The 20,998-nt window shown below is 48.5% G+C and overlaps 1 protein-coding gene across 1 annotated transcript in view; it reads right to left on the reverse strand.

Annotated features, from left to right (window-relative positions):
* The window catches only part of HEATR6 (HEAT repeat containing 6), an 81,132-nt gene that overhangs the window by 33,948 nt on the left and 26,186 nt on the right, over positions 1 to 20,998 (reverse strand). The window contains exons 4-6 of the mRNA XM_044285356.1: positions 16,610 to 16,725; positions 16,035 to 16,149; positions 7,234 to 7,335 (exon numbers count right to left, since the gene is read on the reverse strand). Of these exons, the coding sequence (XP_044141291.1) occupies positions 7,234 to 7,335; positions 16,035 to 16,149; positions 16,610 to 16,725 (333 nt within the window). The remainder of the gene's footprint in view (positions 1 to 7,233; positions 7,336 to 16,034; positions 16,150 to 16,609; positions 16,726 to 20,998) is intronic.

Raw genomic sequence — 20,998 nt, forward strand, 5'->3', positions numbered from 1 at the left:
CCCCTGAAAAAGGTCTTGTGCCGGAACAATCACCCCCTGTTGCAGCAGCATGCGAATCGCCTAAAAAAAAAAAAAGGAGATTTTTGTATAACTTAACAGTAAAATCTCTTTCTCGCTCTTCATTGGGGGACACAGGAACCATGGATATAGCTATGTCCTCTAGAAGGCATTGACACTAGTAAAAGCTGTTAGCTCCTCCCCTGGCAGCTATACCCCTTCCAGCCTGGTCAAAGCGCGATTCCTCCGAGCCGAAGATGCATCCACCGCTCTGGAGGAGTGAGCCGTGACACCTAAGGGCAGAACCCTGCCCCGGGCGCGGTATGCTTCAGCAATTGCACACCGAATCCAACGTGCGATTGCCACCTTGGAGGCCACCAATCCCTTGCGAGGACCCTCCGGAATGACAAAAAGGGAGTCCATACGCTGGAAGGAACTGGAGGCTGCTAAAAAAAAATCTTCAGAGCTCTGACAACATCCAAATGGTGTAACTCCCTTTCCTTAGGGTGTGAAGGAGAGGGACACAGAGAGGGAAGGACAATTTCCTCGTTGATATGGAAGTCAGTGACAACCTTCAGGAGAAAGGAAGGAATGAGCCGGAGAACCGCTTTATCCTTATGTAGAATCAGGAAGGGTTCTCTACAAAAGAGCGCCGCCAACTCGGACACCCGTCTGATGGATGTGATAGCCACAAGAAAAACTACCTTCCAGGACAGGAGTCGGAGAGAAATCTCCCACAAGAGCTCAAAGGGGGAAGCCTGAAGCGCTGAGAGGACTGAATTCAGATCCCAAGGCGGTAAAGGAGGACGGTACGGAGGAACCGTATGTGCCACTCCCTGAAGAAAGGTCCTTACAGGCCCCAGAGAGGCCAGAGGGCGCTGGAAAAGGATAGAAAGCGCCAACATCTGACCCTTCAAAGAACTAAGGGCCAGACCAAGGTCCACCCTGATTGTAGGAAATGACAGGACCGTGGGGAGAGAAAAACAAAGTGGTGGAATATTTTGGCTTTCACAGAAACCCATGAAGGACCTCCAGGTTCTGTAATAGATTCTGGACAACGCAGGCTTCCTGGCCTGAATCATAGTTCAGATGACATCCACGGAAAACCCTCTGCGCGTTAGAATGGCGGTTTCAATGGCTCCAGTACATTGATCGGGAGCTTGGACTCCGACTGAGAGCATGTGCCTTGGACTGTCCTGGGGGAAAACACTCCTCCCCAACCTAGGAGACTGGCGTCGGTGGTGACCACCGTCCAGGATATTGGAAGGATCGACCTTCCCAGAACTAGAACAGACAGCCACCAACAAAGGGACGACCTCAACTGAGGAGGATGGGATAGGCCAGGCTCTCTGAAGATTTGTCGCAGGAGGACAGGATCGATCTCTGGAACATGCGAGAGTGGAACTGGGCAAAGGGAATCGCATCGAAACAGGCGACTATCTTCCCTAACGTCATTATGCAGAGTCGAATGGACGGACGTTTGCAGTGGAGAAGAACCCTCACGGAGCGGTGTAAGGCCAGTTGCTTGTCTGGAGGAAGGCGAATCTGTGCCGCTTCTGTGTTCAGAGGCATACCCAAAAAGACCAATTGTCTGGAGGGGGTCAGAGAAGACTTCTGCAGATTGACCAGCCACCCAAAACGTGCAAGAGCTTGCAACGTGATCTGTACGCTGCTCGACGCCTGAGCAAAGGAGGGGGCGTTGATGAGGATGTTGTCCAGATAAGGCATAAATAAGGAAGATGCCTCTGGAACGGAGCAGGGCGAGAAGAGGGGGCCAGGATCTTTGTGAAGACCCAAGGTGCAGTGGCCATCTGAACGGGAGGGCGATAAACTGGTAATGATAGTCTTCTATCGCAAACCTCGGGTGACTCGGAGGTACGATGGGGACGTGGAGGTATGCATCCTGGATATCTATGGCCGAAAGTAATTCCCCCTGCTCCAGAGAAGCAATTACAGAACAAAGGGATTCCATCCGAAACCGCTGGAGACGGAGGAACTTGTTCAGTAGTTTGAGGTCCAGGATTGGGCGCACGAGCCCTCCTTTTTGGGGACCGCAAAAAGGTTTGAATAGAGCCCTTTGAACCTTTCTGCTGGGGAAACAGGAGAGATGACTCCCTGGTTCAGGAGGGACTGAATAGCCTGGGAGAAGATGGCCGTCCGCATGGGGTCCGTGGAAAACTGGATTGAAAAAACCCGTCTGGGGGAAGAGACAGGAACTTGATCAGGTATCCTAAGGATACAATCTCGAGTGCCCAAGAGTCGGAGATGTGGGCCCACCAGACGTCCTGGAAGAAAAGGAGACGGCCCCCCCACCCTGTTGGGCAGAGGCGCACCTTCAGGCTGAGGACTGCTTAGCCGCAGGAGGTCGTGTCCGCTGCCCACACCTTTAGCCAAAGTTTGCAGCGTAAGGTGACTGCGCGCACCGAAGAGCGTGCAATGAGGGCGCCAGCATCCAAGGACGCCTCGCAGGAGAACTTCCCCCTCTGTGTGATCAGCTGCGCCAAGGATCGAAGGTCCTGAGCACGGATCTCGGATACCAAGTCCTGGTCCAGCTGGCTGTCCCACTCAGAGATCGCCTTTGCCACCCACACAGAGGGAACATGGGCCTAAGGGCTGATCCTGTAGCTGCAAAGAGGGACTTCGTCAAGGATTCCATACGACGATCTTCAGCGGACTGAAGGGAGGATCCATCGGCTATTGGAATAGCCGTATTTTTTGCTAGCCATGCCACTGCTGGGTCCACCTTAGGAGGGAATGTCCACGTGGAGACGCAGTCCGCTGGGAAAGGATATAGGATGTCCAGCTTTTTGGGGGCGGAAAAACGCATGTCTGGACTATCCCAAGCCTTGGAAACCACCGCCGAAAAATCATTATGGCGAGGAAAAACCTTTGAAGTCTATTTTGGGCGATAGAAGGATAGCCACTGTTGGTCAGTGGGGTGATCATCCTGCACCCGGAAGGTGTCACAGATGGCAGCAATGAGGCACAGCACGACCCCAGGAGAAGAAAACCCTGAGTGAGAACGTACCCGGGGTGGAAAGGGAGATGCGTCAGAGAAAGAAACGTGGTCTACTCTGGGACGCTTTTGTGAATGCCGTGCACTGACGGAATCACCGGAGGGAAGTGACATGGAGGGTGCATCAGGGGGAGGTGCAGCCTGCGTAGGTCGCGGATTCTCAACCAAGCGACCCACTATAGATAGGGTGGATTGGGAGATTTTAGAAAGGTTTTCCACTGCCTGAGAGAGAGTTCTGGCCCAGTCGGGTAACTCAGCTTCTGGAGGGGGAGGCAGCAGTATGGGCTGAATGGGGGGGTCCCTGCCTGGGCGTCTGACAAGCAGAGCAGACAGAATCCGGTTGCCCGCAAGGGAATTTATCCTGACATTTAGAGCAGGCATAGTGGACAGCTATTGGCAGCCGAGGTAGAGCACCAGAGGGATCAGACATGATGGTAGGGAAATCTGAGGAGAGGAGCACAGTTCCTACCAGAGCCAGGAGCAGACGCCGTCCGAGGAGGATGTCCCAGTGCAGAACTTCCTGAATAGCTGTGGTGGGAAGAGTAAGCCCCCACCCCCTCAGGTCCTGCATCTCCTACTCAGTGCTGGTGGTGCGCGGCTAATTAACCCCCACAGTGCCAGTATACTATCCCCTCCAGAATGCAGCCAAGGCAGCGCCTGGAACAGGCTGCCACCTGATGTGCAGCGGAGAGAAGTGCCGCTGCTTCCAATAGGCCCTGCCCCCTTCCACCCGATGTGCTCTCACGCAGAGCAGAGCGCTGAACACTGATAATCACCCCTCCGGTCGGTCATGTCAGGAGACCGGAGCGACTCTTTCACTGCTGCCCGATGTGAGGAGGGAGGAAGAGGGGGGAGTGAACTTGCAGCCATGTAATCAAGCTGTGGGACGGCGGGGTACGACGGCCTGGAGCAGGAATCACTTACAGTCCAGCCGCCATCTTCACCCTTCCTCTGTTCCAGCAGGGTCACCCCTACTGGCACCGTAGTGGCAGGAAGCTTGAAGAATGACTTGGACAGGTGACCCTTTTGCTGGCAGGATGCAGGGGAGAGAGGCTGCCCTGGTCCCCTTGTCTTCTTGTGGGGGAGGAGGCAGCATGGCGGACCAACGCTGGCATGCTCCCCCGGGAGAACAGGGAGGCTAGGCGACCACTGTTTCCTACCTGAAAAAGAAGAAGAAAAAATATAAAAATAAAAAATGTTCAGGAGGTCTTGACTCCTATTGACACTAGAAAAAAAACTAAAGCTCGCTCTCCAGGCTAGAGGAGGTATAGCTTCCAGGGGAGGAGCTAAAAGCTTTTACTAGCGTCAACGCCTCCTAGAGGACATAGCTATACCAACGGTTCCTGTATCCCCCAATGAATATGGGCGAGAAAAAGGAATCTGCGGCTGAGGGAGAGGTCTAAGGGGACGACCGGAAAAAAAACGGGACAGAGGGGAGGACTTGAATTCCAGCTTGTAGCCCTCTGCAATGACCTCCCTCACACATGCATCCGAGACGTGAGCCAGCCAAACATGCCGAAACAAATGAAGTCAGCCGCCCACCCGAACGGAGGGCTCTGCCCGTCATGCAACAGAGTTCTTGGGGTTAAAGGATATGGAACCCTGTTGACGGAAACGCCAGGAAGGGCGAGGTTTGAAGGAAGGTTTGCGTTTCCGATTCGTGGCAGACTTGTCAGACGCCCCCTGGGGCCTGGAAAAACTTTGAAAGGGACGAAAAAAAGGCTTTCGCTTTTTTGACCTATTAGACCGCCCCCTGTTCTGTGGTAATTGCGTGCTCTTACCACCTGAAGCTCCCGAAAGGATTTAATCCAGACGCTTACCAAAACGTCTGCCGCCAGTAAAGGGGAGGGCCGTAAGGATCCGCTTAGAAGCATTATCTGCCGCCCAACTGGAGTGCCATAAGTTACGGCGAATAGCCACCAACAGGGCTGACGAGCGAGCCATAAGCCTGGCCGTGTCCAAATGGCATCACAAATATATGCACTGGCATGAGAGAGCTGCAGAGCCACATCAGCAAGTTCCCCCGAGGGGATTCCCGATTTGAGACCCTGATGTAAATTACTTGCCCACTCCCCCATAGCCTTGCTCATCCATATAGAGGCAAATAATGGCTGCAGTACTGTGCCCTCTGCCTCAAAGGAAGATTTTACAAACGCTTCCAGTTTCTTTTCTCTGATATCAGAGAAAGAAGCCCCATCTGCAAGGGAGTATGCTTAGCCAAGCGGGAAACGAGTCGGGTCCACTATAGGAGAGGACGGACAGTTCTTAATCAATTCCTCTGGAAACGTTTAAGCGTTTTGGCAAGGTAAAACGTCTATCAGGAAAATTCGACTCCTTGGAAAGAGAGGAATCAAACTTATGCGAGCGACAGGACTTTCTAAAGGAAAAACTCGAGCTGGCAGACGATGGTGCAGGATCCTCAACCTGCAACAATTGATTGTCCACCACGGAGGACAGTTTAGACGATTGACCCTCTGGCGAGACAACATCTTCGTCTGACCCCACCTCCTTAGAACATGCCTTTTCCACTGAGGACATGGCGGAGTGAGACTCCCAAGCAGGAGGAGGAGAGGCCGAGGAAACTGGAGACACAGACACCCTTTTAGGGGAGGATGCTCTGGCCAGTTTTGCAGGATGGCCGCGATGGATGATCCCCAGAGTCGGACCGGCCAGAGGACTGCTTTGCCGACAAAACGCCCCAATATTTCCACAATGGCCTTGCTGGTATTGCAGACATCCTGTACCACCCTAGACAGGGAACGCTCCCATTCCGGTTCTACCATAGACTGGGTAGCAGGAACCATTGGGTCTGGGGCTGAGCCGCTTGATGGCGGAGCAGCACACGCCAAGCAGAGGGAATCTGACTGAGGGGGATGAAAATTTTGCACGATACGACGCACAGGCAAAATGACACACCAAAGGGACAGCCTGCTTTGTGACCTGGGGCCTGGGCTCAGACATAATGACAACCCTGCCACCTAAATGAGGTAGAGGGGAAGGTTAGGCCCTGTAAGAAGGGACAAACAGCATTTACCCAACCTGTCCCCCTCCAAGCAGCAAGACCAGCTGGTCAGCAACCCGCCAGGTGACTTACATCCCGGAAGTGGGCGGAGCCCACTCTTCCTCTGCTCAGCTGCCAAAGTGGGAGCGAGGAACACAGGCCACGCCCCCAAAATTACATTGGCCCTCAGTGCCAGCCCTTCGTCTCTGGTCCCCCCCACGCCCCCGCTCGCCAGAACACCTGTCCGCATCCCCAGTTGTGGTGATACGAATACTGGCAGGATACAGAGGTTTTGTAGGAACCTCTGGTCCGCCTTTGCTTCTGGAAAACGGGAAGGAGCAGGGGCTTAGGGGGACCCCTTGGTCTCCCGTCTCCTGGGTGGGAGTGCAGGCAGTTTTAAGGACTGCCTGAAACTCCCATTAGAAAAAAAAAGGGAAAAACTAAAAAAGAACTAAAAAAAACAGCAGACCTGTAACGCAGGGAGGTCTGCCTCCTACAGACACTAAGCTTAAACTGAGTTAGCTTAGTCCTTGTAGGAAGGGTATAGCTGAAGGGGAGGAGCTTAAACTTTGTGTGCTTCGTGAACGCCTTCTAGCGGCAACAGCTATACCCATGGTCAAGCCTGTTAAGTAACTGTGATGTCTACTCTTACTTTGGCGTTCTTTTTCTACTGCCCACATATCCTATAGCATTTTTTGCAGATTGAGGAGGTATGGGAATATTTACAGGGAGGCAGCATGCAAGGTGAAAAAGATGTTGAGAATACAGATTATTGTTTTTAAAGTAAGACGTAAGGGAACTCAAGTACATAAAAGGGGTATTTATATTAGGTGATCTTAGTTTCAAGACTCTATTTTCCATGCTGATTCTTTAAAAAAAAGGACACAATATGTAACTGGAGAATGGCTGGTGGCACAAATTCATAAGTACCATCAGCAAAGCTGGCAGGGAGAGGGATGGTCAAGACCAAGTACACCCATTATCCGAGATAGGTAATCAATATGTGCAGCTGATTTATACAAAGCAAGAAGGTGTACCCTTTGTAGGGTAGTTATAGGGTTAAGTGACATTTCTTATAAATCAGCAGGCTAGGCTTGTGTGCATTATCTGGGGATGAAATTGCCCATATGACCTTATAGCACAAGAGCGAAAGGAAGCACATAAAACACACTATATACAGTATAGGTATAATAATATTTGACCATAAAAAATTTAATACCTTTAACACAGCAAGCAGCGATCCAAGTTTATCAGTTTCCATTAAAATCATTTTGCTACCATTCAAAATAGACTGGACGCCTTTCAAAGCATTTTGTAACAACTGGAAAAGATACCAAGAAATGTTTCACTGTAACTGCACAACAATCATATATCAAGTAGCTGCTACTTAAAGGGGTTTTCTAGGAAAGATAAAAATAAAAATACTGAAAAAACATGTTCCTATAATCAAACTCTTAAATGTCTTAAAGAGGACCTTTCATTACAATAAAAAAATCTAAACTAAGTATGTTGACATGGAGAGCGGTGCCCAGGGATTTCCCTGCACTTACTATTACCTTGGGCGCCACTCCGTTCTCCCAGTATCTTCAGATTTTTGGCTCAACCGGGAGGAGCCTGCTCTTGTTCTCCTGGGCGTCTCCTTCTCCCAGGCTGGAGTGCTGGCCAATCGCAGCACATAGCCTGAAAGGAGACGCCCAGGAGAACAAGAGCAGGTTCCTCCCGGGTGAGCCGAACATATGAAGATACCGGAGCCTATACCGGGAGAACGGAGCGGCGCCCAGGGATAATAGTAAGTGCAGGGAAATCCCTGGGCGCCGCTCTCCATGTCAGCATACTTAATTTAGATTTTTTATTGTAATGAAAGGTCCTCTTTAAATTATTTATAATGGCTCCTTTAGTCTAGGAAACATGGAGGAGTTAAAATGGCGGCTCTTGGATTTATGATCATAAAATCCATTCTTCCCACGACACTGCAGGACGGCTGGGGTGAGAAAGCCGAGCACAGAGCCCTATGTAAAGTCTGCTGGTCTCAGCACTGTGAAGCTGTATATTATGTGCAGATGACAGTTGAGATAACTGCTCCGCTGTGTCCCTGTGCTTCAGAAAGGAGTTACCTCATCCCCTACTCGGAGACTGAAGGGTAGGAATGAGGACCAAAAGAGCTGCTGTGGGGGAGGAGCGTCATTAGAAAACACTTCTACAGGCGAGTACGGAATGAATGCTTTCTGAAGCACAGGGACACAGCGGAGCAGTTATCTCAACCGTCATCTGCACAAAATATACAGCTTCACAGTGCTGAGACCGGCAGACTTTACATAGGGCTCTTTGCTCTGCTTTGTCACATCGGCCGTCCTGCAATGCCATGGGAAGGACGGACTTTCTGATCATAAATCCAAGAGCCGCCATTTTAGCTACTTGACTGATTGTTCCCTAGACTAAAGGAGCCATTACAAATAATTAAAAACATTTAAGAGTTTATTTATAAGAACATGTTTTTTTTTTAGTATTTTCATTTTTATCTTTCCTGGAGAACCGCTTTAAAGAGCACTGTCAACAGCATCTAACCCCAAATCTAAGTATACTGCCCCGCACTGTGTGAATGGTAAATTAGCCCATGTACCTGCTCAGTATTTTTCTAGTATTCTCCACTGTATGCAAATGAGCAGAGTCAAAGCCCAGCATATTCACGAGCTGTCAAGCGAATCGCTCCTCTTATATTGTCCAGGATCTATAATGTCATTTGTTATTGATTTTTTTTTTTTTCGGGGGAGGGGGAGGGGGGGGGGGGGTTAATGTAGGCTCCTGTCACACATAGCCTCTAATGCTGTTCCAGGTGCTGCTTGGTTAAAATATTAATAATGATAATAAGCACTTTACCTTACTAGAGAGGAAAACTGTCTTTACTTACAGGGGTGGTCCCACCATTAAATGTCACATTCAATGTATCATTAAAGGGGCTCTACAGGTATTATTAAAATAAAATTACTGAAAGTACCCAAGTATTACCTCATTATAAACGCACTCAAATAACATTTATTATTTATAATGGCTCATTTTCTCTAGGGGCAATTATCAGGGGAAAGACAATGGCCACTGTCCTATTAGCACATACAAAACCCATCCTAATCTAATCTAACAGCAGGATAGGTTACTTCAGAGCAGCAAACCAATGAGCTGTCTCAGGTCTCCTCAATGTTATGCCTGTCATGAATTACGTTCCTACACATAGCTGATACCTACACCCAGAGCTGAAGATGTTAAGAAGTGAAAACGCCGAAAGGACGGACTGGTGAGGAGTGTGGTAATGTAGCAGAGTGCAGACAAGCAACAAGCACCCGCTGCTCACTAGCCAAACAAACTGATGCTATTGAATGAAATCAGCTCAACTGATCCTCCCATCACTTTCAATGGACTTTTATACCTAATTGTAATTGAAAGCGTTGCATTGGTTTTATCAGAGCTTTTCCATCTAGTAAAAAAATGTGTTTTTTTTTATCTACTGAAATGAGGGCTAGTGGACACGCATGCACACAAACTCTCATCATAACCAGGTGTCTGCATAATGAACCTGCTTCAGAACAACTAATAGAAATAACTTTCTGCAGTGAACTGAGTCATTTTTTTATTAGTCCCTTTGCAGTAAACACAAGAAAGAAAACTATTTCTATTAGCTGTAAATAAAAATATAGTAGATATAGATAACGTCCCTGTTTGAATTTACTAATTAAGCCTAAGTAGAACATTAAAAAAGAAAACACATATATATTTTTTTAACTTACCAGTAAAATCTCTTTCTCGCTCTTCATTGGAGGACACCGGAACCGTGGGTATAGCTATGTCCTCTAGGAGGCATTGACGATAGACAAAGCTGTTAGCCCCTCCCCTGGCAGCTATACCCCCTCCAGCCTGGAGAGAGAGCTTCAGTTTGTGCACAAGCAGTAGGAGAAGCAAGCCAACCAAGAAAAAGCATGGACCACTCATCATGTCAAAAGACCTAACGGGGTTCAAACCAGCAACTGCCACAACTGTGGTCGAACAATAATACTGGGTGGGTGCTGTGTCCCCCAATGAAGAGTGAGAAAGAGATTTTACTGGTCAGTTATACAAAAATCTAATTTTCTCGCCCATATTCATTGAGGGACACAGGAACCGTGGGACGTCCAAAAGCAGTCCACAGGGAGGGGAAAAAAAAAAACACAGACCCATGGAAGCAAGCGTCCCTGCAGGCATCTAAGAAACTGCCGCTTGCAAGACCATACGGCCCAAGGCAGTGTCCGCCAATGCATAAGTATGCATCTGGTAAAATTTTGTGAATGTGTGTAAGGAGGACCAAGTAGCCGCCTCACACAACTGTGCAGCCGAAGCGCAATTCCTTTGAGCCCAAGAAGCGCCCACTGCTCTGGTGGAGTGACCCGGGTGGGGTATGCTTCCGCAATTGCAGACCGAATCCAACATGCGATTGCCACCTTGGAGGCCGCCAATGACTTGCGAGGACCCTCCGGAATGACAAAAAGTGAGTCTGTAAGGTGGAAGGGACCGGAGGCTGCTAAATAGATCTTCAGAGCTCTGACAACATCCAAATGGTATAACTCCCTTTCCTTAGGGTGTGAAGGAGATGGACACAGTGAGGGAAGGACAATTTCCTCGTTAATATGGAAGTCAGTGACCACCTTCGGAAGAAAAGAAGGGACGGGCCAGAGAACGACTTTGTCCTTATGAATAAACAGGAAAGGTTCTCTGCAAGAGAGCGCCGCTAACTCTGACACCCGTCTGATGGAAGTGATAGCGACAAGGAAAACTACCTTCTAGGACAGAAGCCGGAGAGAGATCACCTGCAAGGGCTCAAAGGGGGAAGCCTGGAGCGCTGAGAGAACTAAATTCAGATCCCTAGGCAGTAAAGGAGGACTGTACGGAGGAACCGTATGTGCCACTCCCAGATGAAAAGTCCTTACAGGCTCCAGGGAGGCCAGAGGGCGCTGGAAAAGGATAGAAAGCGCCGACACCTGACCCTTCAAAGAACTAAGGGCCAGACCAAGGTCCAACCCAGATTAAAGAAAGGACAGGACCGTGAGGAGAGAAAAACGAAGTGGTGGAATATTTCGGCTTTCACAAAAACCCAGGAAGGCTCTCCAGGTCCTGTAATCGATCCTGGACGACGCAGGCTTCCTGGCCTGAATCATAGTGCAGATGACATCCGCCAAAAAACCCTCTGGGCATTAGAATGGCGGTTTCAATGGCCACACCGTCAAACGGAGAGACCTTAAATGCTGATGGAAGATCACTCCCTGTGAAAGAAGGTGGTCTCTGAGATGTAGTGACCAAGGGACGTCTCCTAGAAGGAGAACGAGGTCAGCGTACCACGTGCGACGGGGCCAATCCGAGGCAACGAGGATCGTCGTAATGCCCTCCATCCTGATTTTCCGTAGAACTCTGGGTAGGAGAGAGAAGGGGGGGAACACAAAGGAGGGAGAACCCCTGCCAAGGGGAGAGCAGGGCATCCACGCTGCAAGCTTCCGGATCCCTTGCTCGGGAAAGGAAGGTGGTAAGTTTCCGATTGAGCCTTGAGGCGACCCCAACGTAAAAAGATCGCCTCGAATACCTCCGTGTGGAGGGACCACTCGCCCGTATCTATTGTCGTCCTGCTGAGGAAGTCTGCAGTCCAGTTTTCCACACTCGGGATGTAGATTGCTAAAATTGCGAGTACATGGGCCACTGCCCACCTCAAGATCTTGTCAGATTCCTGCATCACCGCAAGGCTGCGTGTTCCCCCCTAGTGGTTGATGTACACCACCGCCGTGGCGTTGTCCGACTGGACTCGGACGGAGCGACCCTTCAGGAGGTGGGTCCAGTGCCGGAGGGATAGAAGAAACACCCTGAGTTCCAGGACATTGATAGGAAGCTTGGACTCCGACCGAGATCATGTGCCTTGGACTGTCCTGGGAGGGAACACTCCTCCCCAACCTTGCAGACTGGCGTCGGAAGGATCTTCCGAGAACTGGAACTGACAGCCACCAACAAAGGGAGGACCTCACCTGGGGAGAGAGGCAGATGGGATAGTCCAGGCGCTCGGACGAATTGTCCCAGGAGGACAAGATCGCTCTCTGGAACATACGAGAGTAAAACTGGGCAACGGGAATCGCCTCGAAACAGGCGACCAACTTCCCTAATGTCCTCATGCAGAGGCGGCGAATGGACGGAAGCCTGCAACCGAGAAGCACAGTCACCGAACGGTGCAAGGCCAGTCACTTGTCCGGAGGAAGGCGAACCTGTGCCACTTCCGTGTCCAGAAGCATAACCAGAAAGACCAGTTGTCTGGAGGGAGTCAGAGAGGACTTCTGCAGATTGACCAGCCACCTGAAACGTGCAAGGGCTTCCAGCGTGACCTTTACGCTGCTCACTGCCGGAGCGAAAGAGGGATCCTTGATGAGGATGTCATCCAGATAAGGCATAAAAGGAAGATGCCTCTGGAACGGAGCAGGGGCGAGAAGAGGGGCCCGAATTTCTGTGAAGACCCGAGGAGCAGTTGCCAGCCAGAATGGGAGGGCGACAAACTTGTAATGATAGTCTCCTATTGCAAACCTCAGGAAGCGCTGGTGACTTCACGCGATGGTGACGTGGAGGTATGCGATCTGGATATCTACAGCCAAAAGGAATTCCCCCTGCTCCAGAGAAGCAATTACGGAACAAAGGGATTCCATCCGAAACCGCTGGAGACGGAGGAACTTGTTCAGTAGTTTGAGGTCCAGGATTGGGCGCACAGAGCCCTCCTTTTTGGGGACCAAAAAGTTTGAATAGAACCCCTGGAACCTCTCTGCTGGGGGAACAGGGAAGATGACTCCCTGGTCCAGGAGGGACTGAATGGCCTGGGAGAAGGCGTCCGCCCGCTCGGGGTCCCGTGGAGGACGGGATTGAAAAAAAACTGTCTGGGGGAAGAGACAGGAACTCGATCACGTATCTCGAGAATACAATCTCGAGTGCCCAAGCGTCGAAGATGTGGGCCACACCTTCAGGCTGAGGACTGCTTAGCCGCAGAAGGTCGAGCGGCCTGAGGTCTGGGATGCCAGGAGGGTTGTGCCCGAAAGGACGTTTTTTTGCATCGATCTTGGGAAGTAAACCCGCCCCCCCCCCCCCAGCGGAAGAGCTCGTCGCGGGGCAGGAACTAGGGAATCGACGAAAAGGCCTACCACGTGAGGGACCTGACCCAATGTAAGAGGTTCACTTGGCTCTAGGCTGTGAGAGATGGGTGCTTGTGCCTCCCGTGGCCTCAGAAATAATTTCGTCCAGCCGAGAACCAAAGAGACGGGTGCCGGCGAAGGGAAATCCGACTAAAGAATGCTTTGAAGTCGCGTCGACTGCCCACACCTTCAGCCAAAAGTTTGCGGTGTAAGGTGACGGCGAGTGCAGAAGAGCGTGCGATGAGGGGGTCAGCGCCCAAGGACAACAACTCGCAGAGGAACTTCCCCGCCTGTGTGATCAGCTGCGCCAAGGATCGAAGGTCCTGAGCACGGATCTCGGATACCAAGTCCTGGTCCAGCTGGCTGTCCCACTCAGAGATCGCCTTTGCCACCGACGCGGAGGCGAACATGGGCCTAAGGGCTGATCCTGTAGCTGCAAAGAGGGACTTCGTCAAGGATTCCATACGACGATCTTCAGCGGACTGAAGGGAGGATCCATCGGCTATTGGAATAGCCGTATTTTTAGCTAGCCGTGCCACTGGTGGGTCCACCTTAGGAGGGGATGTCCACGTGGAGACGCAGTCCGCTGGGAAAGGATATAGGATGTCCAGCTTTTTGGGGGCGGAAAAACACATGTCTGGACTATCCCAATCTTTGGAAACCACCGCCGTAAAATCATTATGGTGAGGAAAAACCTTTGAAGTCTATTTTGGGCGATAGAAGGATAGCCCGTTGGTCAGTGGGGTGACCATCCTGCACCCGGAAGGTGTCACGGATGGCAGCAATGAGGCTATCCACGGTGGAGGCCAACTTAGAAGGCTGCTCCGTATCCATATCCAAATCCGAATGCTCAACCTCTCTGTCGGACAGCACGACCCCCAGGAGAAGAAAACCCCGAGTGAGACCGTACCCGGGGTGGAAAGGGAGATGCGTCAGAGGAAGAAACATGTTCCACTCTGGGATGCTTTTGTGAATGCTGTGCGCTGACGGAATCACTAGAGGGAAGTAACCTGGGGGTGGTCACCCGAGCAAGAAGTTCTGGAGGGTGCATCCAAGGGAGGTGCAGCCTGCGCTGGTGGCTGATTCTCAACCAAGCGACCCACTATAGATAGGGTGGATTGGGAGATTTTAGCAAGGTTTTCCACCGCGTGAGAGAGTTCTGGCCCAATCGGGTAACTCAGGTGCCGGAACGGGAGGCAGCAGTACGGGCTGAAGGGGGGGCGCCTGCCTGGGCGTCTGACAAGCAGTGAAGACAGAAACTGGTTGCTTGTAAGGGAATTTTGCCTGACATATCGAGCAGGCATAGTGGACAGCTATTGGCAGCCGAGGGAGAGCACCAGAGGGATCAGACTTGAGGAGAGGAGCGACAGTTCCTACCAGAGACAGGAGCAGACGCCGGCCGGAGGAGGATGTCCCAGAGAAGAACCTTCTGAGCGCTGTGGCGGGAAGAGAAGGCCCCGCCCCTCCCACTCAGTTACCAAGGCCATGCGCGCGCGTCTGTAACCCTAGCAGTGCCGGACGACAGTAATCCCCGCAGTGCCTGGAACGGTTGCCGCCCGTTCTGTAAGCGGAGGGAAGCCACTGCCTCTCCCTAAGGTGAGGCGCTTCCGTCCCGCCGAGCGCTGAGATTGCTCCCGGCGGGAGCAGGCATCACTTATCTGTCCAGCCGCCATCTTCACCCTTGCTCTTCTCCAGCAGGGTCACCCCTTCAGCTACTGGCACCGTAGTGGCAGGATGCTGGAAAAGGGACTTGGATGGGTGACCCTTCTGCTGGCGGATGCAGGGGAGCGAAGGCTGCCCTGGTTCACCTCGTCTTCTTGTGAGGGAGAAGGAAGCGTGGCAGACCATCGCTGGCGTGCTTCCCCGGGAGAACAGGGAGGCTAGGCAACCACTGTTTCCCACCTGAAAAGAAAAGGGAAAAAAATAAAAAAAATACCCTGAGAGCAGGGAGGTCTTGCCTCCTATTGACACTAGAAAAAACTGAAGCTCTCTCTCCAGGCTGGAGGGGGTTTAGCTGCCAGGGAAGGAGCAAACAGCTTTGTCTAGTGTCAACGCCTCCTAGAGGACAAAGCTATACCCACGGTTCCCGTGTCCCCCAATGAATATGGGCGAGAAATATATTTATTGTTAAGTATAATAAAACTGGGTCCGTAGCCCAAACGTACAGCTAGTAATCAGGATTCAGGGTGTTTCAGTTAGAGGTGGGAGGTCTATATCAATTGTTAGACCTATAAACACCTTTGTGAATATAGTGGTTGTGGGGGGTGATGTAGTACTCAAAAATCACCAGATAACCAAATATATTCCCAACACCCTGTTGAAAAACAATCACTGCCAGAGTGTAGTATTCCCCAAAATTGTGTAAGGGGATACAGTTAACACTCATATGCAGCGATGTATGCCAATACTAAGTGAGCTGGCATAGGGTTCCGATGCAGGCACAAAACACTCTATAACTCCCTAAGTAGCTACCTTGGGTAAGTGTCCATATGCTGGTAAAGCCCTGCACAGGCACAGTAGAAGCCTGTGAGTTACAGAGAGGTGTATATAGGTCTAACAATTCATATAGACCTCCCACGTTTGACTGCAGCCTGATTACTAGCTGTACGTTTGGGCTATGGACCCAGTTTTAATATACTTACCAATAAATATATTTTTTGTTTTCTCTTTTAACGTCCCATTCAGACTTGGTTAGTGTTTCTATTAGCTCCCCTGCAGTGGACACATGATTCACTGCAGTGCCTGACTGAAAGTAGAGTCTTGTATACACTAATATGCTGGTTCCCTGCCTTTGTCATTCAGCATCTCCATTTTGCTAGAATGATTAAGCTGCTCTTTAACTTACAGTGCATATTGAAATTTCATCCACCATGTTAAATTTTGAGGCTTGAAGGACAGCAAGAAAAATTTTAAAACAGGTCAGTCGGTATGGTTCTTCCAAGTAAGCTTCTCCAGGAACACTACAGGAACAAAGAAAAGGGGGAAAAAAAGACTCAGTCTGAGAGTTTAAGACTGAGTTACCATGTTCAAGATTTTTTATGCAGTTTTTTTTCCTGGCCAAAGACATGAAAGGATTCAAAAAGAGGAGATAGCTTAGGCTTCAAAAACCATTAAAAAAAAAAAAAAAACACGAACACGGAAAATCAGCCTAACCCTGTGTACAAATCTAATGCCATTATAAAGAAAACGCATTTTTGAATACTTTCTTTTTGCTAAGGTATGAAAAAGAATATTGTAATTTAATTATTTCAATATATAAAAACGAAAGAACTGGTAGTGTACATTGATTCTACTGGTGATGTTTCTCTAAATTGACACATTACACATTGAAATAACTGCAACAATTTGACAGTTCTTCTATATAATAAAAAATAAAAATAAAAATAAATACTTTCTTTTTCAATAAGAAATCTTACTCACCAGAGACATATGTTGGCCATGCTATGAACAGCAGCTCTCAATAACTCAGGATCTGACTTGACAGGATCGCTTAATTGTACCAGGATTCCAGATGGCCCCAGTAAATCTGGAAGATACTGATTTAGCAAAAATACTAAATATTTCTGTAAAACTATAATATTAACAAAACCTACATAGCATCGCAAAGCTGACATTGTAAACACTTTCACATACAGCAGTAAATACTTATTACTTTTTTTTTTTTACTAAACTAAACCAAATAACGGGAAAAAAAAATTCAGTAATCTGATTTTATTTTCTGATGGCATGTTTTTCTTTATAAAATTGTATGTACAGTTATAGGGGTAACTATCTTGTCTGATGTGCTGTTAAAGGCTCACTGAGTTTTCATAAAACTTTTGATATGTCACAGAGACAGTGGGGGTATGAGGGCTGAGACTCTCCCACTATTGTTAGAATGTGGAAAGACAAGCGTGCGCATATCACACTATCCTCGCTGCAGAAGAGGAAGTGAGACAGACTCAACAGAAAGTCTTTGGGCCAGTCTTGATTCTGTTCTGCTAACTTTGCGGTTGATATTTTCCTTCTGGAGTTCTATACAGGTTGTTTGTGGATCCTCTACTTTCCGCTCGTCTCAAGCTAAGTCCTCCTGTTTTCTCCTTTGTGCGTGTGCTGCTGCTAGGTCTCAGGGAGATGCTGGTCCCTTCACGGCGGAAGGTACCGGCTGTCTCATTCCCCTCTCCCTAAGTTAAGGGTTGCTACAGTGTCAGCAGGGCTTAGGTTCCAGCGTATGAGTTCATTCACCATCAGGACTTGCTCATACTGTCAGCAGTCAGGGATTGTTAGGAGGTTACCATTCCCTCCTCCCTAGCTTTGGGGCCTAGTCAGTTTACCTGTTGTTGTTTACTTGGTGTTCCTCTAATCCCCACTTGCTGTGACAGCTTCTCTCTCCTCTTTTATCAATTGGTGGGAGCCTCAGTGCTCAGACCCCCACTGATCAAACCTTTTGTGGGAAATCTATTTTTATTGATTTTATAAAACAAACTGAACAGGACCAATTACATAATGATTAAAAGCTATAAACAAGTGTGATAAAAATCAATCTGCAGTAGATGGCATCTAGAATACAGTACGTCATGTGGGGGAAACAATGTAAACAAATTAACTATATGAATGAATATATACATATAGGGATGTACTAGGATGGAAGCAGGTGGAATGGCTAATAGACAAGTCAGTCAGACACGTCCAAATGAGAGAACCGATCAAAACTTATATATTACACATATTAAAAGTTTTATAACAACTCAGTGATCCTTTAACACCATTTCGAGATATGCTTTAAAGCTGCCACATGGTTGACCACATTGATTTCTATAAGAAAGTGCTGTGGGTATGCGCTGTGATCTATGCAGAAGTCCTTGTGCAGGATGAAATGACTCCTGAGAAATTATCTTTAAGTATAAGCCTATTATGAGGCAGTGCAAAAGCTACAAGATTTCAGGATTTTTTTCAAATTTTTTTTATATGGATACTGACAAGTAAAATAAAAAATTCTTAAAAATGTTTAACATTAAAAACTTGATTTACACAAAAGGCGATTTTCTGATCACACATTCTTTTTACTCAATACTATTAAATCATGTGCCTGAAAAAGAAGGCTTTTTACTGATAGGGCCAAATGATCCTGCTGTATAACCCCTTTTCGTATTCAACATTTAATCTTATTTAAACATGTCACCTGGGGACCACATGTACTAAATGACATTAAATATACAATGCACTTTAAGAGGCCACTAAATTAAGCAAGTTAAAGAAACTTTGGAGGTTGTTATTCATTTAGTGAACTTTTAAAATGTTCTAATAAGAAGCTATAAAGAAAGTTTAAGAGAATGGCCCATATAGTACACCTCCTCCTTCCAAGTAAAGCTGCAGGCATTTGAGTACACAGACTGCTGCCTAGGGGTTGACACTCACCTTTAGTTGATTCTCCATCCCAAACACGTAGGGCCAGATTTATCATTAGCTCAAGTCAGAATAATGGAGTGAAAAAGTCGCAAATTTTTGAGCAATCGCTAAAACTGCACAAAAATTAGCAACTTTTTTCAGCTCTGCACTATGCTCGCCAGTTTTCTGAAAGTGGGCGTGTTTTCTTATGTAAATTAAACTCTAGACAGATTTATTATTGCGACTATTTAAAAAGTCACAAAAAAATGCACAATTTCACTCGAGTGAGGACCATGCTTATCTTATGCGACTTTTTAATAGAACATGCAAATTTTTTGTAAAGACGTGCAACTTTTGTAAAGCTGCTTACTGACTGATAAACTGCTACCGTCAAACCACATTTATTACAGTCTTAAAGGGCCGATCATAAATCTGACTTGGCTAAAACTGACTTTAGCCATATGTGAAAGTGGAGTGAGCTGTCAGAGCAATGATAAATCTGGCCCATAGGTCTTATGGACAACTAAGGCTAGTTTCACACTAGCGTTCGTCGGTCCGCTCGTGAGCTCCGTTTGAAGGAGCTCACGAGCGGACCCGAACGCCTCCGTCCAGCCCTGATGCAGTCTGAATGGATGCGGATCCGCTCAGACTGCATCAGTCTGGCGGCGTTCAGCCTCCGCTCCGCTCGCCTCCGCACGGACAGGCGGACAGCTGAACGCTGCTTGCAGCGTTCAGCTGTCCGCCTGGCCGTGCGGAGGCGAGCGGATCCGTTCAGACTTACAATGTAAGTCAATGGGAACGGATCCGCTTGAAGATGACACCATATGGCTCAATCTTCAAGCGGATCCGTCCCCCATTGACTTTACATTGAAAGTCTGAACGGATCCGCTCAGGCTACTTTCACACTTAGAATTTTTTCTAAGTTATTAATGCAGACGGATCCGTACTGAACGGAGCCTCCGTCTGCATTAATATGATCGGATCCGTTCAGAACGGATCCGATCGAACGCTAGTGTGAAAGTAGCCTAAGGCTACTTTCACACCTGCGTTATGATCTGCACAAACGGATCCGCACCTATAATGCAAACGCTTGTATCCATTCAGAAGGGATCTGTTCGCATTACCATGAACATGCATTTTCTCATGATAATGCAAACTGATCCGTTTTGACTTACACTGAAAGTCAATGGGAGGCGGATCCGTTTTCAATTGCACCATATTGTGTCAGTGAAAACGGATCCGTCCCCACTGACTTACAATGTAAGTCAGGACGGATCCGTTTGGCTCTGCATCGTCAGGCGGACATCAAAACGCTGCAAGTGGTGAAAGGTCCTCTTTAACTCATACATCCACATATAGTTAAAGGGAACCTCTCACCTGGATTTTGTGTATAGAGATGAGGACATGGGTTGCTAGATGGCTGCTAGAACATCCGCAATACCCAGTCCCCATAGCTCTGTGTGCTTTTATTGTGTAAAAAAAAAAAACAACGATTTGATACATATGCAAATTAACCTGAGAGGAGTCAGCTTGAAAATATGACTCTTCTCTGGTCACACAAGTAAGATATGACTTACGTTAATTTGCATAAAAAGGCGGGAAGTACAAAAAAAAACGATGATTACACTTACCGGTAATAGGACCATATTTATATATAATTTTTTATTTTATTTTTTTCAACACCCGTGAACACACAGAACCAACACCATAGGGAGGGAATAAGGAACGGTGCTGTCGTGGGGTCAGGAAAATCCGATTACCGGTAAGGCTACTTTCACACTTGCGCTTGATCGGATCCGTTCTGAACGGATCCGATCATATTAATGCAGACGGAGGCTCCGTTCAGTACGGATCCGTCTGCATTAATAACTTAGAAAAATTTCTAAGTGCGCAAGATGCCTGAGCGGATCAGTTCAGACTTTCAATGTAAAGTCAATGGGGGACGGATCCGCTTGAAGATTGAGCCATATGGTGTCATCTTCAAGCGGATCCGTTCCCATTGACTTACATTGTAAGTCTGAACGGATCCGCTCGCCTCCGCACGGCCGCTTGCAGCGTTCAGCTGTCCGCCTGGCCGTGCGGAGGCGAGCGGAGCGGAGGCTGAACGCCGCCAGACTGATGCAGTCTGAGCGGATCCGCTCCATTCAGACTGCATCAGGGCTGGACGGAGGCGTTCGGGTCGGCTCGTGAGCTCCTTCAAACGGAGCTCACGAGCGGACCGACGAACGCTAGTGTGAAAGGAGCCTAAGTCTAATCATCCGTTTTTCCCCTCCCGATGACAGCACCTTAGAGAGAGATTATAGAGATAAATCAAGGGTGGGAAACAGCTGCCAAAACCTTAGTACCAAATAATAAGTCAGAGATGGAATCAAGTTGAAGCCTGTAGATCTTATAAAAAGTAGAGGGAGAAGACCAGGTAGCAGCCCGGCAAATTTGTTCAAT

This window comes from Bufo gargarizans, chromosome 3 (assembly GCF_014858855.1).
Source record: "Bufo gargarizans isolate SCDJY-AF-19 chromosome 3, ASM1485885v1, whole genome shotgun sequence".
In the NCBI taxonomy this organism is placed as follows: Eukaryota; Metazoa; Chordata; class Amphibia; order Anura; family Bufonidae; genus Bufo; species Bufo gargarizans.